Source organism: Vipera ursinii (assembly GCF_947247035.1).
Source record: "Vipera ursinii genome assembly, contig: scaffold_116, whole genome shotgun sequence".
Taxonomy (NCBI): domain Eukaryota; kingdom Metazoa; phylum Chordata; class Lepidosauria; order Squamata; family Viperidae; genus Vipera; species Vipera ursinii.
In genome coordinates this window covers 27188-41371 of record NW_028148353.1, presented here as the reverse complement: position 1 = coordinate 41371, position 14184 = coordinate 27188, and the positions used below count along the sequence as shown (strand labels likewise).

At 51.5% G+C, this 14184-nt stretch overlaps 1 protein-coding gene across 1 annotated transcript; it reads right to left on the bottom strand.

Annotated features, from left to right (window-relative positions):
• Positions 1–808: 808 nt before the first annotated feature.
• Positions 809–10563, bottom strand: SPEF1 (sperm flagellar 1; the record flags this gene model as incomplete). Its single annotated transcript, XM_083380152.1, has 7 exons — positions 809–1254; positions 2335–2446; positions 3417–3483; positions 3790–3838; positions 8008–8164; positions 9342–9453; positions 10452–10563. 7 exons carry the CDS (start codon positions 10561–10563, stop codon positions 1147–1149), a joined length of 717 nt encoding a protein of 238 aa, XP_083236278.1. The 3' UTR covers positions 809–1146.
• Between the last annotated feature and the right edge of the window lie 3621 nt (positions 10564–14184).

Below are 14184 nucleotides of genomic sequence, written 5' to 3'. Positions count from 1 at the left end.
GGAGGCCAGGCAAATGCTTTGAAGGCCACCTTCACGTTAGACAACCTCTGAAGGAAGGCCCAGCAGATGCCTCCAGCAGGGCTTCCCCAATTGAGGCTGAGGAAGGGGAGGTAGCCGAGGGACCGGCTCGAGTGTCTGAAGGTGGGGAAGGGAGAATAGAGGGTCCAGAAATAGCCCCCTGGCCAGAAGCCAGCTGGAACGGTAGGGGGACCCCAACACACTGGAGAAGGACATTCTTGAAGTCCTTGTCTTTGCTGGGTGGTGCATTTCCTGGGGAGAACAGACTACCTCTCCTACACACATACACATGTACACACACACACACACACACACACACACTCAACCAGGGTTTTCCTCCCTTAGATGGAGCTCAAGACTTCATCTTGGGTAGGACCAGCTCGGTGGTCCTCCTGGCTGTCCGTAAGTCCATCCGCAGCCATCCTGGTGGGTTCTTCTCTCTTCTGGAGTCAACAGCAAGGAGCAGAGCAGCTATGGTGGCTTGGAAAGAGCCTGAACTTCAGAAGAAAGGGAGGAGGAGGAGGAGGAGGAGGAGGAGGAGGAGGAGGAGGAGGAGGACGAGGAGGAGGAGGAGGAGGCTCCAAGCCAACTTCTGGCCTCCCAACAGGGCCAAATCTGGGGAAATCCTGGCTAAAGGATTCTTCTGTTCCCGATACTCTTCTTAGATGCCAGAAAGTCCGTATCCGCTGTCACTGCGGCCTCCTTACCTGGCTGGCTACAGATGCGAGCAAGAGAACTTGTCCTGGGGTCTCCTGCCACTCCAGGAGACAGACATCACGGTGCCCAGAGACGGGGGGCTGGAGGGGCCCGGCTTCTCCTGGGCTCCTCTAGAGAAAGCGGCCAAATCTCTCCATGTCTCCCCCCCCCCCCCGGCCTTCTTTCCTCCGGAACGGTCTCTCCTGGCCTTGGGTTCTAGGGCCGCCGGCTGGGCCAAGCTTGCCCTTCCCAGGCCGCCAGACCTACTTCCAACCTCTCAGCCGGGCCGGAGAGCTGCAAAGCAAAGCGGAGGGCTCTTGAAGAACGGAGGCAGCCCGGCGGGGGAGAACCACAGCTGGGACGGTGTGTGTGTGTGTGTCTGTGTGTTTCACTTCCGCTTGCAGAACCGCAACTGGGAGGGGAGAGGGGTCTTCACTTCCGCTTGGGGTCCGCCTGCTGCAGGCGCCGGCTGAGGTCGTCGATCCGGACGTTCTTCAGGTGCAGCAGGTGTTCCAGCCTGCGGACTTTCATCTGCAGAATCTAAGGGGAGAAGCCATCTTCCTCAGAAGCAGCAGCGCCAGGAACCAAGACCTCCCACCCGTGGACCCCGTGGACCCTTCCTCGCCCCGGGTGTGAGGCTGCTTCCCAGGAAACTCCTGACCCACGGCTCTTCCTCCAGGGAGAAAATAAGGGAGGATTTGGCTAATATGGTCGCTAAATGAGTTTTGTTACAACCTGTCCTGGCCCGGGCTGTTAAGCCAACCCCCGCCGTTGTTAAATGAATAAAACGGGGTTGTTCAGCGAATCTGGCTTCGCCCCACCCCCTCCTCCCCCTCGACTTGGATGGCCAGAAGGCCACAAAAAGGGGATCGCGCCAGCCCGGGATGCTGGACCGTCGTAAATACGAGGCGGTCGCCAAGCGCCTGAGTTTGAATCACCTGACTAGGGCTAGAACTCAGCCTTTCCCGCTGGCGAGCTTGGTGCCCTAACCGCTAGGCCAGGGCTTTGCCACCTGGACCGCTTTAAGACTGGTGGACTTCATCTCCCAGAATTCCTCGGCCTGCTCGACCTGGACCGCTTTGAGACTGGTGGACTTCATCTCCCAAAATTCCTCAGCCAGCTTGACCTGGACCGCTTTAAGACTGGTGGACTTCATCTCCCAGAATTCCTCGGCCTGCTCGACCTGGACCGCTTTAAGACTGGTGGACTTCATCTCCCAGAATTCCTCGGCCTGCTCGACCTGGACCGCTTTAAGACTGGTGGACTTCATCTCCCAGAATTCCTCGGCCTGCTCGACCTGGACCGCTTTAAGACTGGTGGACTTCATCTCCCAGAATTCCTCAGCCAGCATAGCTGGCTGAGGAATTCTGGGAGCTGAAGTCCACCAGTCTTAAAGCGGTCAAGGTTGCAGACTCCTGCGCTAGGCCGAGCTGCCTCTCTCCCGTCACTTCTCTTCTCTTTGCCCTGCAGGGGCTTCTGGGAAGACTCGGCCCTTGGAAATGGCGGGTGGAGGGGGGAAGCCGAGAGGGCCAGGAGCAGAAGAGGTGGCTGAGCAAAGCCTCCCCCACCCCAAGCCGTGCCATCCGTGGGGTGCCAGGTGAGAGACCCCCCTGCCCTCACCTGGATTGTCTCCTGGGAAGCCAGCAGCGCCTGTTCCCGCTCGGCCAGGTGCAGGCGCATCTGGGCGTCGGTTTGCAGTGGCGCCGGGTAGCCCGGCTGTGCCTTGGGCCCCCTGCAAGCGGAGAGCAGTTACACAGAGCGTGACGCCCCACGAATCGTGGACCGCCCCCCATTGCATGCAGAGAAGACCCCCACCCCACCCCATCCTAGGAAACGTGAGTTCAAGGCTCTCCATTCCGAGGAAGGACGGAAGCCCAGATGTTTCCAGATGTTCGACAGATGTTTTCACCTGGCCTATTCCCCAACCTGGCTTTCTTCTCTTCCCGGAAGGGCCCGAACCCACTTTAGAGGCATCCCGATCCCCTCCGGTGGCAGGGAGTTCCATCGGCCACGACCCCCACTCCCCTGGAAGAAGCAGTGTGGAATCCAGCCCTCCCTCCCTCTTCCTCTGCCCGGCTCTCCCTCGGCGCTGTCTCGAGGGCATTCGCCCACAGGCCTGCTTTACGGCTAGTCCTCGACTTACGACCGTTTCGTTCGGCGACGGTTCGAAAGTCGCCACGGGACTGGAAAAAAAGGGACCTGTGACCGGGTTTTTTTTTCCACACTGAACGACCGTTGTGGCACCCCCACCCCCCCACAATGTCACATGATCAAAATTCAGGTTCCTGGCAACTGACTCGTATTTACGACGGTTTGCCGTGTGCCCGGGGTGGGGGATGGTGTCACGCGATCCCCTTTTGCGGCCTTCTGACAAGCAGAGTCAAAGCGCGAGCCAGATTCGCTTCCCGACCATGTTGCTAACTCAAAAGGGTTGGTGATTCGCTTAACGACCTCAGCAAGAACGGTGGTAAAACGGGACTGCCCCACTTTAGCCACAGAAATTTGGGGGTCCCCTCTGGTCATAAGTCGAGGACTGCCTGTGTTCTTGACTCCCCCGGGCTGCAATTCAACAGGGCAGAAAAGGAGAAAAAGAGGTCCCTACACACACACACACACACACACACACACAAACACCTGCCTGCTGGATTCCCCGGCCAGGGGTTCAAGACACCCACCTGAAGGGGGCAGCCTCAGGTACTCACCCTTCCGAGCCGGGGGAGTCCTTGGCGTAAGCCCCGGTGTTGTTGGGTTTGGACTTAGAAGTGTAGCCTGTGAAATGCCAGAGAGGGATTAAAGGGGGACCTTCGACCCCCCCCAACCTCAGCCAGAGCTCTCTGCTTGCGGACCCTCTTTTGAGTTTTTAAAGGGCACTTGGGGGGGGGGTTCTCTTTAACCACAGACACATCTTTATTTATGTTTTATTTATTAGATTTTTATCCCGCCAATCACCAGGAGGCGGTGAGTTCTAGTCTTGCCTTAGGCGTGAAAGCCGGCTGGGTGACTTTGGGCCAATCCCCAGGAGGTGGTGAGTTCTAGTCCTACCTCAGCCATGAAAAGAGGCTTGGCCTGCCCTACCTGTCTCCATGTAGCTGTTCTCTTCCGCAATGGCGCGCATGCCCAGGTCCTGTTTCAAGAGAGAAGGAGAGAGGCTTGCACGTCAAATGCTAGGGTCCCCCCTCTTGTCCTCCCTGCTCCGCCCTCCCAAGCGCGCCCTTCCCTCGACCTGCCATTCCAGAGAGAAGTCATGGAAACAGACCGGCGACCTGGCCTGTGCAAGGCCTGTAAGCGGCTGTCTTGAGAAGGTGGGGGTGGGGGTGGTGGGGGGCCTTGAAGACCAAACCAGACTTTCCAGGCAGCAATCCTCGACTTACGGCCACAAAGGAGCCCAACATTTCCGTTGCTGAGCGGGTTTTGCCCCATTTTACGGCCTGCCTTGCCACAATTGTTAAGTGACTCATTGCAGCTGTCAAGTTAGCAACACGGTCCTTAAGCGAACCCAGCTTCCCCACCTTGGCTTTGCTTGTCCAAAGATGGCCAAAGGGGATGGTGGGACCTTTTCAAAAGGACTGTCATAAGTGCATGGATGCCACTTCCGGAAGTCTATTCTGAGCCAGGATGACTGCCCAGGCCCAGAACGGCCCACCGGAAGTGTATGGATGCCACTTTCAGAAGTCCGTTCTGGGCCTCAGAGGCCCAGGCCCATAACGGACTGCCAGAAGTGCATGGATGCCACTTCCAGAAGTCCGTTCTGGGCCAGGGAGACCTCCCAGGCCCACCGGAAGTGCGTGGATGCCACTTCCAGAAGTCTATTCTGAGCCAGGATGACCTCCCAGGCCCAGAACGGCCCACCGGAAGTGTATGGATGCCACTTCCAGAAGTCCGTTCTGGGCCTCAGAGGCCCAGGCCCATAACAGACCGCCAGAAGTGCATGGATGCCACTTCCAGAAGTCCGTTCTGGGCCTCAGAGGCCCAGGCCCAGAACGGACATCCGGAAGCGACGTCCACGCAGAGAACCGGTTGTTCAGGTATTTGAATCCCACCACTGCATGTTACTTATATGTAAGGGTGTAGGTGTATACCTATGTCGTATATAGTACGTTTAAATGTGTGTTAGGAAGGTGTACACTTTGAGAGCAAGCAACCAAATTTCATTTTTAACGTGTGCCGTTGTGCCCACAGTAAAAAATGTCAATAAAGGTTATCTAATATCTAAAAAAAAATCTAATCTAATCTAATCTGCCTTTGAGGTATCCTCCAATTACAAGTGGCCTCTTTTTTCTCCTTCGGGCGGATCTCTGGCCCCTGGCAGAGGGTCTCCTGCTTGAGCAGGGGGTTGGACTAGAAGACCTCCAAGGTCCCTTCCAACACTATTATTCTCTGTCCTATATTCTAAATGCTGCAACTCACTTAACAACAGTGACAAGAAAGGTTGTAAGATGGGACAAAGACTCACTTTACAACTGTCCTGCTTGGCGCCAAAAATGTTGGGCTCAATTGTGGTCATAAGTCAAGGACTGCCTGTACGCGGCACCTGCATTTCAGGACCCCGGACAGCTCTACCCATAAGTCTACGTTGCCTTGTCCCACCAGGGCTATAATACAGGGGTCTCCAACCCTTGTGGATTGGCGGCCCGGTGGGAGAGGGAGGGGCAGGCACCCTATGCACTCATGGGCAAAGATGAATGTGGCTACAGGTGTGCGCGGGCACAAACAGGCCGCGAGCATGTGGACCACGCAAATGGGGCAGTGAGCATGTATGCAAGGCTCTCAGCAACACCGCGCCTGTGTGAGGCTTGCGGCATCACCGCCGCCAGGCTTGCAGCGATGCCCCCACTGCCACGAGGATCGCTCCGCTGCCGCCCCGTGCAAGGTTTGCACCATGGCCTGGGGCAATGCCGCCACCAGCGCGAGCATCACACCACCACCGCCCCTGTGCAAGGCTCACGGCGTGGCCCACCAGGCGTTCGGACCATTGCCGCCCCGTGAGAGTCTTGTGCTGCAGCCCACAGAGATGCCGCCACCCGTACAAGGTTAGCGGCAATGCCGCTGCCTGCATGTGGCGTGCTATTGCTCATGTGGTGCGCTATCACCTGTGTAAGGTTCATGGCAATGCCACCGCCCGCGCGGTACTAGGGTCGCTGCCACCGCCTGTGCAACACTTGCAGCAACGAGGGGGTGAGCACGCGTGCACACACGTGTGCACTGCCCAGCTGCCCATGCAGCCTGATGGCCAAGAGGCCCGGTAGTGTGCCACTGCCCATAGGCTGGGGTCCTCTGCCCTAATTCGAGGACTTCCTGCATTGGTCCAGGTGACGTGTCTCTCCGAACTTGGCAACTTTGAGAGTAGTGGACGCCAGCTCCCCCACCTGGCTGGGGAATTCTGGGAACTGAAGTTTGGAGACCACCCCCTGACTTCGGTGTTGCAAAGCAACCCTTTTTTTTTCTCTTAAAACAAGCAGCCTCTGGCCAGCCCTCCCCTCCTTTCCCCACCTTTTTGTGGCTTCTGATTCAGACAAACAGACAGAGAGAAGAAAAGCAGCAAGGTGTGTCTCCAGGCAGGTAAAAGGGGAGTGGCCAAAGGCATAAACCTGGGGCAATGGAGTCGGGAAGGAGCAAAGGCTGCAACAGCCCAGAGGAGTTGGTGGCCGGCCCTGGAAAGAAGCAGAAGAGGAAGGAAAGACGGTGTAAAAAGGAAAAAAAGGAAAAAAAAAAGAATGGAGAAAAAAATGGAAATAAATATGTATTAGCTTATATAGGAAACAGGGACTTTTAAGTAGCATACTATCTTTTTTATTTCTTTTTATTCTTATTCTTCTTTTTTTTCTTTTTTCTTTAGTCTTATTTATTCCTTAAGGAAAGTAAAAGCATTGGGTTGGCTTACATGAGGAAAAAGTAGAGTTAAATATTTAAGTGTAATTAACTTGGAGGAAATCTTAACCAGTAAGACTGTTTCGAACCTTGTGGGAAAAACAGCAAACAGGATCTAACGATGAGGCAACCAGAATGACCAGAGAGGAGAGGAACGTTATATCGACGTGATTATTATCCGTAGAAATATTAGAAAACTTTTACACTCAACCGTCACTCACTAAAACAACAAGAATTGTATTAACTTAAAGGTTGGTAAAAGAGAAACATTATGCGAGAAAGAGGAAATCAAGTAAAGTTATTATGGGGATGATAGATGATAGAAATCAAGTGTTGGTGAATGTTTCTTAAATGTAAACCCAGACCACACACTGTTTATCGTATATTAAGGTGATTATGTTAAAAAAATTAATAAAACATATTTTTTTAAAAAGAAAAAAAAGAGAGAGAGGGTATGTTTGCCATTATCCCCACCCCCCCCATCATCTTCCAAGCTGGATTCAGAGAGTTCCTAAATTGGGAGGGGCCTACTGACCGTCACTTAGACCCTGGGCATTTCACAGCTTGACTACTGCAGTGGTCTGTACATGGGGCCGCCCTTGGAGATGTCCTCCCGGAGCTAAAATACGTGTCTTCCGCTGTCTGAGGCTGAAAATGCCACGGATCCCTCTGTGTGGATTTCCATGGATCTCCTGCCTGGCGGGTGATCTCCTCTACAAACTCTGGGTCAAAACCCAGAGGATCAACCTCACGCTGTGTGTTCCTGCCTGGTGTTTGACGGGCTTGCGCTGTATGACACAGAGGTAGTCCTTGACTTACAACTTTTCGTTTAGTGGGCGCTCCAGGTTGCAACGGCAATGAAAAACGTGACCCAGCGTACTGCTTTTCACACCGGCGACCGTCGCAGCGTCCCCACGGTCATGTGATCAAAATTCAGAGGCAACTGACTCGCACTTATGACGGTCGCCGTGTCCCGGGGGTCACGTGATCCCCTTTTGCGATCTTCTGGCAAGCAAAGTCGAGGGGAAAGCCAGATTCACTTAACAGCCGTGTTGCTAACTTAACAACTGAAGCGATTCGCTTAGCAACTAGGGCAGGGGGTAGGCAACCTTGGCTCTTTTATGACTCGTGGACTTCAACTCCCAGAATTCACACACGTCTCGCTTAGCAACGAATATGTTGGGCCCAGTTGAGGTACATAAGTCAAGGACTACCTGTGCAGTAGTTTTGTTTTCAAAACATTGGCTTTTCTGCTTCCTGGATCTAGTGGGTCCCTGTTAAAGATCCATCAACCAACATAGCTGCATCTCGTGGCACAGCCTGCTTGTACGCTGGAGGAGAATGACTGTTGGGTAGACTAAGGAAAGACAAGACCTCAAGAGGTCCACGTTTGCTCAGATGAGCATTGTCCAAGCCCTAACTGACCTGGTAAGAGGTGGTGGACATCTTGGCTTGCTTCTGCTTCTCTTCAATCTTCTGTCTCAACGGGATCAGCACCAGCTCCACCACTCCAGGGCTACACTGGGCAATCTTCCGGACGATGTCCTCCGGGATGGAAAAATTCAATTTGCTCAACACTTTCCTGAAAAAGAGACATGGAAACGAGCAGGTGTATCCCAGTATTTGCGGGGCTGCCCCAAAGAAGAGGGGGTCCACCTCTTCTCCAAAGCCCCTGAAGGCAGGACAAGAAGCAACGGATGGAAACTCATCAAGGAGAGAAGCAACCTGGAACTAAGGAGAAACTTCCTGACAGTGAGAACAATTAACCAGTGGAACGGCTTGCCACCAGAAGCTGTGAATGCTCCAACACTGGAGGTTTTCAAGAAGAGACTGGACAGCCACTTGGATGAAATGGCATAGGGTCTCCTGCTTGAGCAGCGGGCTGGACTAGAAGACCTCCAAGGTCCCTTCCAGCTCTATTCTATTCTAGGCACACCCAGAAAGAGGCAGTGGACACCTTCCCATACAATGGAGATCTTGGCCCACTGGCCCACTGCAATTAGTCCTCGACTTACACCCACAATTTAACCGAAAATTTCAGTTGCTAAGTGAGTCCTCTGTTCAGTGAATTTTGTCTACCACCTTTCTTGCATCAATTGTTAAGCGAATCACTGCAGACACAGTTGTTAAACGAATCTGGCTTCCTCATTGACTTTGTTCGTCAGAAGGTCACAAAAAGGGATCACAGGAACCCCCCTCCCCCTCAGGACATTGCGGCCGTCATAAGTCTGAGTCACTGGCCAAGCGTCTGAATTCTGATCATGCGACTGTGAGGAGACTTTTCCCTCATTTTACATTTTTCTTGCCACGGTCGTTAAGCGAACCAGTGCAATTGTTAAGTGAGGAACATGGTCGTTAAGTGGATCTGACTTCCCCTGTTGACTTTGCTTGTCAGAAGGACGCAAAAGGGGATCACATGATGCTGGGACGCTGCAACTGTCATAAATACGAGTCAGTTGCCAAGCATCCGAATGTAAATCACGTGATCACAGGAATGCAGTCATAAGGGTGAAAAACGGTCCTAAATCACTTTTTCCAGTTCCGTCGCAACTTTGAACAGTCACTAAATGAGCTGTCGTAAGTCGAGGACCTCCTGTATATCAATATTCACAGGGCCGTTTGGGGATCTGATGCTTCCAAACCACCAGAATACAGGCTGAAAAATGTTTTGGCAAGGCGTGTCCCAATGGATCACAGCCGATCTCTGTTGATCTGGGATGGGTGATTTTGGACACTGACTTTACCTGTAGAATACCGACCTGTTCAGGTGTCCCCAGTTGGACAACTTCTGCTGTGTGGAATTAGCTGGAGCATAATTGTGCATTTCCACCATTTTGGGAAAATAAAACTTCACCACCTCGGCAACCAGAACTGGATGGGTGATAAAAACGAAGGACGTTTTTAACTTAACTTACGACTGTGACGGGATCTGGCTAGTTCAGTTGCTGAGCGGGACAGGTTGCGAAGTTGCTCCATTTTACGACCTTCCTTGCCATCGTCCCTGAGTGAATTGCTGCAGCTATTCAGCTGGGAACACGGTCGTTAAGTGAAGCCGGCTTCCCCCACTGACTTAACCGGTCAAAAGGTCGCCCAAGGGGATCAGGTCACTCGGGACATTGCGACCGTCATAAAGATGAGTCGGCTGCCAAGCATCTGAATTTTGATCACCCGGCTGTGGGGAGGCGTTCGAATTAACCCCGGGCGGCAACGGTCGTGTGAAAAATGGCCACACTTTTTTTCAGTGCCGTCGCAACTTTGAAAGGTCATTAAATCAACTTGTAAGCCGAGAGACGCCTGTGTTCCCGCGTTCTTCTTGTCCTCAATCGATGATCCTCAGCTAATTAAAGCCCAGCAGACTTCAACTCCCAGCGTTCTCAGCAATGGCGAAGCCGGCTAGGGAATTCTGGGAGTTGAAGTCCACAGACCTGGAAACGGCCCAGTTTGGGAAAACTTTTCAAATTCTCACAGGGCATCCCTTGAAGAGGAGCTCGCAAGCACTACCGGGGGTCCCCCAGGGGTCCTCCCATCGCTGCAGACCCCCACCCACACTGCCCAGCCCCCTCTCTGCACATCCGCAGGGCTCTCCACCCGCTAGGAGCATTGCTCCAAGCTCTGACCCAGAGGAAGGGGCTGGATATTGGAAGTGTATGGGGGGAGAAGAGAAGGCTGCTAAAAGGGGAGGGGTCTCCAGGCTGGCTCTGATTTCTGCAACAGTGGAGGCCCTCATCCCCAACCGGGCGCCCTCCAGAGAGTTTGTGTGTGTTTGGGGGGGGCTGAAGATGGAGGGCGCCCGGTTGGGGATGGCTGCTTCCCAGACTCACGCCTCCTCCCCTCCCCTTCCCTTGCCCCACCCCACCCCAGCCCCAAACCTCCATCACTGAAGTCGCGGGTGATGTTCCTCTTCGGGCGGGAGAGAGGAATGGTGTCCACCCAGGTGTAGAGGTCGTTCAGGCTCTCCTCATCCAGGTCTCCTTGGGCCATGGTGCCTCTGCTCCTTGCTAGCCAGCAGGGCTGGGGGCGGCCATATTGTTTGCAGGGGCAGCCATGGCAACCTCAGCCCCCCCACTCTCCCATCTGAGGCCAGGAATTGTGGGAGTGGTAGTTCCCTCCGGCTCTTGGCAACTGCAGCCACAACAGGGTTGCTAGGCAACGGCTGCATCCTAGCAACCGCCGGGCATCTGAGCCCGCCATAGAATAGAACAGAGCAGAATAGCTTTATTGCCATTGTGTAGCTCACAAACGAAATTAAGGGCTGTCCGCAGTGCGCACTACACACAGACACGCGCGTGCGCGCACACAGACACACGTCAAAGCCACAAATAAGAGCACGCATTATATACCCACATCCTTCACATTCTCTTCACCCTGCCTTGTGCTGCCCTTGATATTGCACTTCAATTTAATATGGTTTTTAATATGGTTACAGCTCTGGGATAAAAACTATTTTTCAGCCTCTTTGTCTGGGAGAAGGAACAACAGGTTTGGGCTGCAGAGCCCATGGCTCCCAGCCAGTCTGGCAGCAAGAGGAGGAGACTGCTTTGGGGGGAAAAAAAGAAAAGGAAAGACTGGGCACCTTGCGATAATATCTCTGCCAGGTGGAATCACGTTGCCACCGGAAGGGAATGTGTGGTTCTTCTTAAACTGGGCTGTACCTGCAGAATTTCTGCCTGCTTTATTTCGTTCTTCTGAGTTTTGAATTCATACAGGTTCAGGGTAGATGACAAAAAGAACCCACAGAAACATCCAGAAAGGTTAAAGCATCCATGGGGAACTTACATAGATAAAAATACAGGTAGTTCCTGGCACGCTGTGACCGTGGTAAATACAAGCCAGTTGCCAAGTGTCCGAATTTTGATCATGTGACCACGGGGATGCTGCAATGGTTGGTAAGTGTGAAAAAGAGTTGTAAGCCACTTCGTTGTAACTTTGAACAATCACCAAATGAGCTGTTGTTTATTTTATAGTTTATTTTATTTTATTTTATTAAGACAGGGGACCCTAGGAGGAAGACACATCATGTTGCGTTTTGCTTCATTTATGATTCATATATACATATACATATACCTATATATGTAAATGTATGTATATGTGTGTATATATATATATGTATGTGTATGTGTGTTTATATATGTGTGTGTATGTATACATACACACATATATATATATATATACACATATGCATATTTTTAATCTTATCAAGGAATATATATATATATATATATATATATATATATATACATATACACACATATACATACACACACACACACATATACATATACTGTACATATATATATATATTTGCAGAAGATGCCAACAATTCTTTTTGCTGCCAGAAAAATCCCAGAAGACCTCAACAATGACAACAACCAAAAATATTTCCTGCGTCATTCATCGCAGGCCCTTGAGCCCTGTAATTATTCCCTTCGCTTTGTGTTTTTGCAACTCAAAATGTGAAAGAGTTGGCAGGCACGCCCTTCCTTGTTGCAGACTCACAATTGCTCCGGTTCCCACGTGTGTCCGTAGGGAGGGGACCCAAACTTCCTCAGCTTCTGAACACCCCCAGTATGGAAGGGATTAAATTCAGAGACCCCAGCTCAGAAACCCCTCGAGATATTCCCCCGGCACAGAAATCAGAAATAATTAACCCCCACATTGGGATTAATGATTGGAGAGGATTGAAGCTAGGGGCAAAGAATCCATTTGACTCCACCTGAATTCCTCTAACCTGCAGATGTGTGCTTAAAAAAATAATAATAATTTTCAAATCCGATTTCATGCAAGGAGGGTTATGCTCCAGATTAATTCCTACTTCCTCCTTTTTATATATTAAGAAAATCAGCAGTTATTTAGTTAGAGGAGCTGAATCAGAAGTGGCTTTACTGTGAGCTGACTTCCCCTCTGCCCCAAGGGCAGCCATTTTGGGCAATTGCAAAGCAGCTGTGTGTGTGAGAGAGAGAGAAAGACTTGCACAGGTGTGTGACTGAGACTTGTGTGAGTGCGAGAGATGTGTGTCTGTGTGAGGGAAGTGTGTTTATGTGTATGAGAGAGACTTTGTGTGTGAGAGAGGGGTGTGTGTATATATATAAGTGTGTGAATTTGTGTGCATGTGAGAGACGTTATGTGTCTGTATGAGAAAGAGAGGGAGAGGTGTGTATGTATGTGAGGGAGAGACCTGTGACTGTGTGAGATGATTCTGTGTGAAAAGTTTGTGTGAGACACTGTGTGTGTGTGTGTGTGCATGTGAGAGGCTGTGTGCCTGAGAAAGATTTGTGTGTGTGTGCGTGTGTGAGATTTGTATGAGAGAGGCTTGTGTGAGAGAGACACGTGTGTAGCTGAGAGACGTGAGAGAGGAATAGGAGAGAAAGAGAGAGAGAAACAGCGAGGAGAAAGAGAGAATAAGAGAGAGAAGAGAAAGAGATAAAGAGAAAAAAAGAGAGGTGAGAGAATAAGAAGAGAGAGAGAGAAGAAAGAGAGAAAATAAGAGAGGAGAGAGACAATAACAGAATAAGAGAGAGACAGAGGACAGAAAGAGAGAGAAATAAAGAGAGAGAGAGAGAGAGAGAGAAATAGAGTGAGAAGAGAAAGAATAAGAGAGAGAGAAATAGAGAAAAAGAAAAGAGAAAGAGAGCTGTGAGAGAGAATAAGAAAAGAGAAAGAAAGAGAGACAGAGAGGAAAGAGAGATAAAGAGAGAGATAAAGAGAGAAAAAGAGAAAAATAGAACGAGAAGAGAGAATAAGAGAGAAGAGAAAGAAAGAGAGAAAGGGAGAAAACGAGAAGAGAAAGAGAGGTGAGAGAGAGAATAAGAAGAGAGAGAGAGAGAATAAGAGAGAGGAGAGACAAAGAGAAAATAAAAGAGAAAGCTGTGTATCTTTTTGGGGTGGCCAAGTCTTGGCAAAAGGACCACCGTCGGGTCCTCCCAGGCCCTGAAGCCCATTCCCTGGGAGGCAAGGCGAGACCCTCCTTCCCACCCCCCAATTAGCGCCTCCCCTGCAGCCATGTCCAGCTGGAGCCACCGGGCCCTCCACACGGATGATCATTCTCCTGCCGAAGTCTCCTTCTCCTTCGGAAGGCCGAAGGAGACGCCCTTGGCCGGGCACCTGATGCCAAACCGATAAATCAGCCGCCACTTTCCCTCCCCTGCCAAGGTGCGAGTGTGTGTCATTCTCACACCACACCTGACCTCTGGACTGAGTTGAGCTGCAGCCCGGCCCAGCACTGTGAGCCGGTTTCTGCAATCACAACATCAGGGTGGGGCGTGTGCATTAAACACAATCAATCAAAATGGAGCCGGAAAGGGACCTTGGAGGTCTTCTAGTCCAATTCCCCCCCCCTCAGCTCAACCCGCAGACCTGGCCTACTCCCTTTCAAAAAAAGTGACTGTTGGAAGACCACCGATTTAAGAACCGTGGCAAGAACATTCCTAAAATGGGACAAAGCCCGTTTCACAACCGTCTTGCTTAGCAACGGAAATTTCGGGCTCAAGTTGTGGCCTACCTGAGCTTCAAGTCATCAACTGCCGCATAAAGGAAACTACGCGTGTGCTGCAGACCCCGGACAGGTTGCAAGCACGTGTTTATTTACACAAACGGCTACAGGGA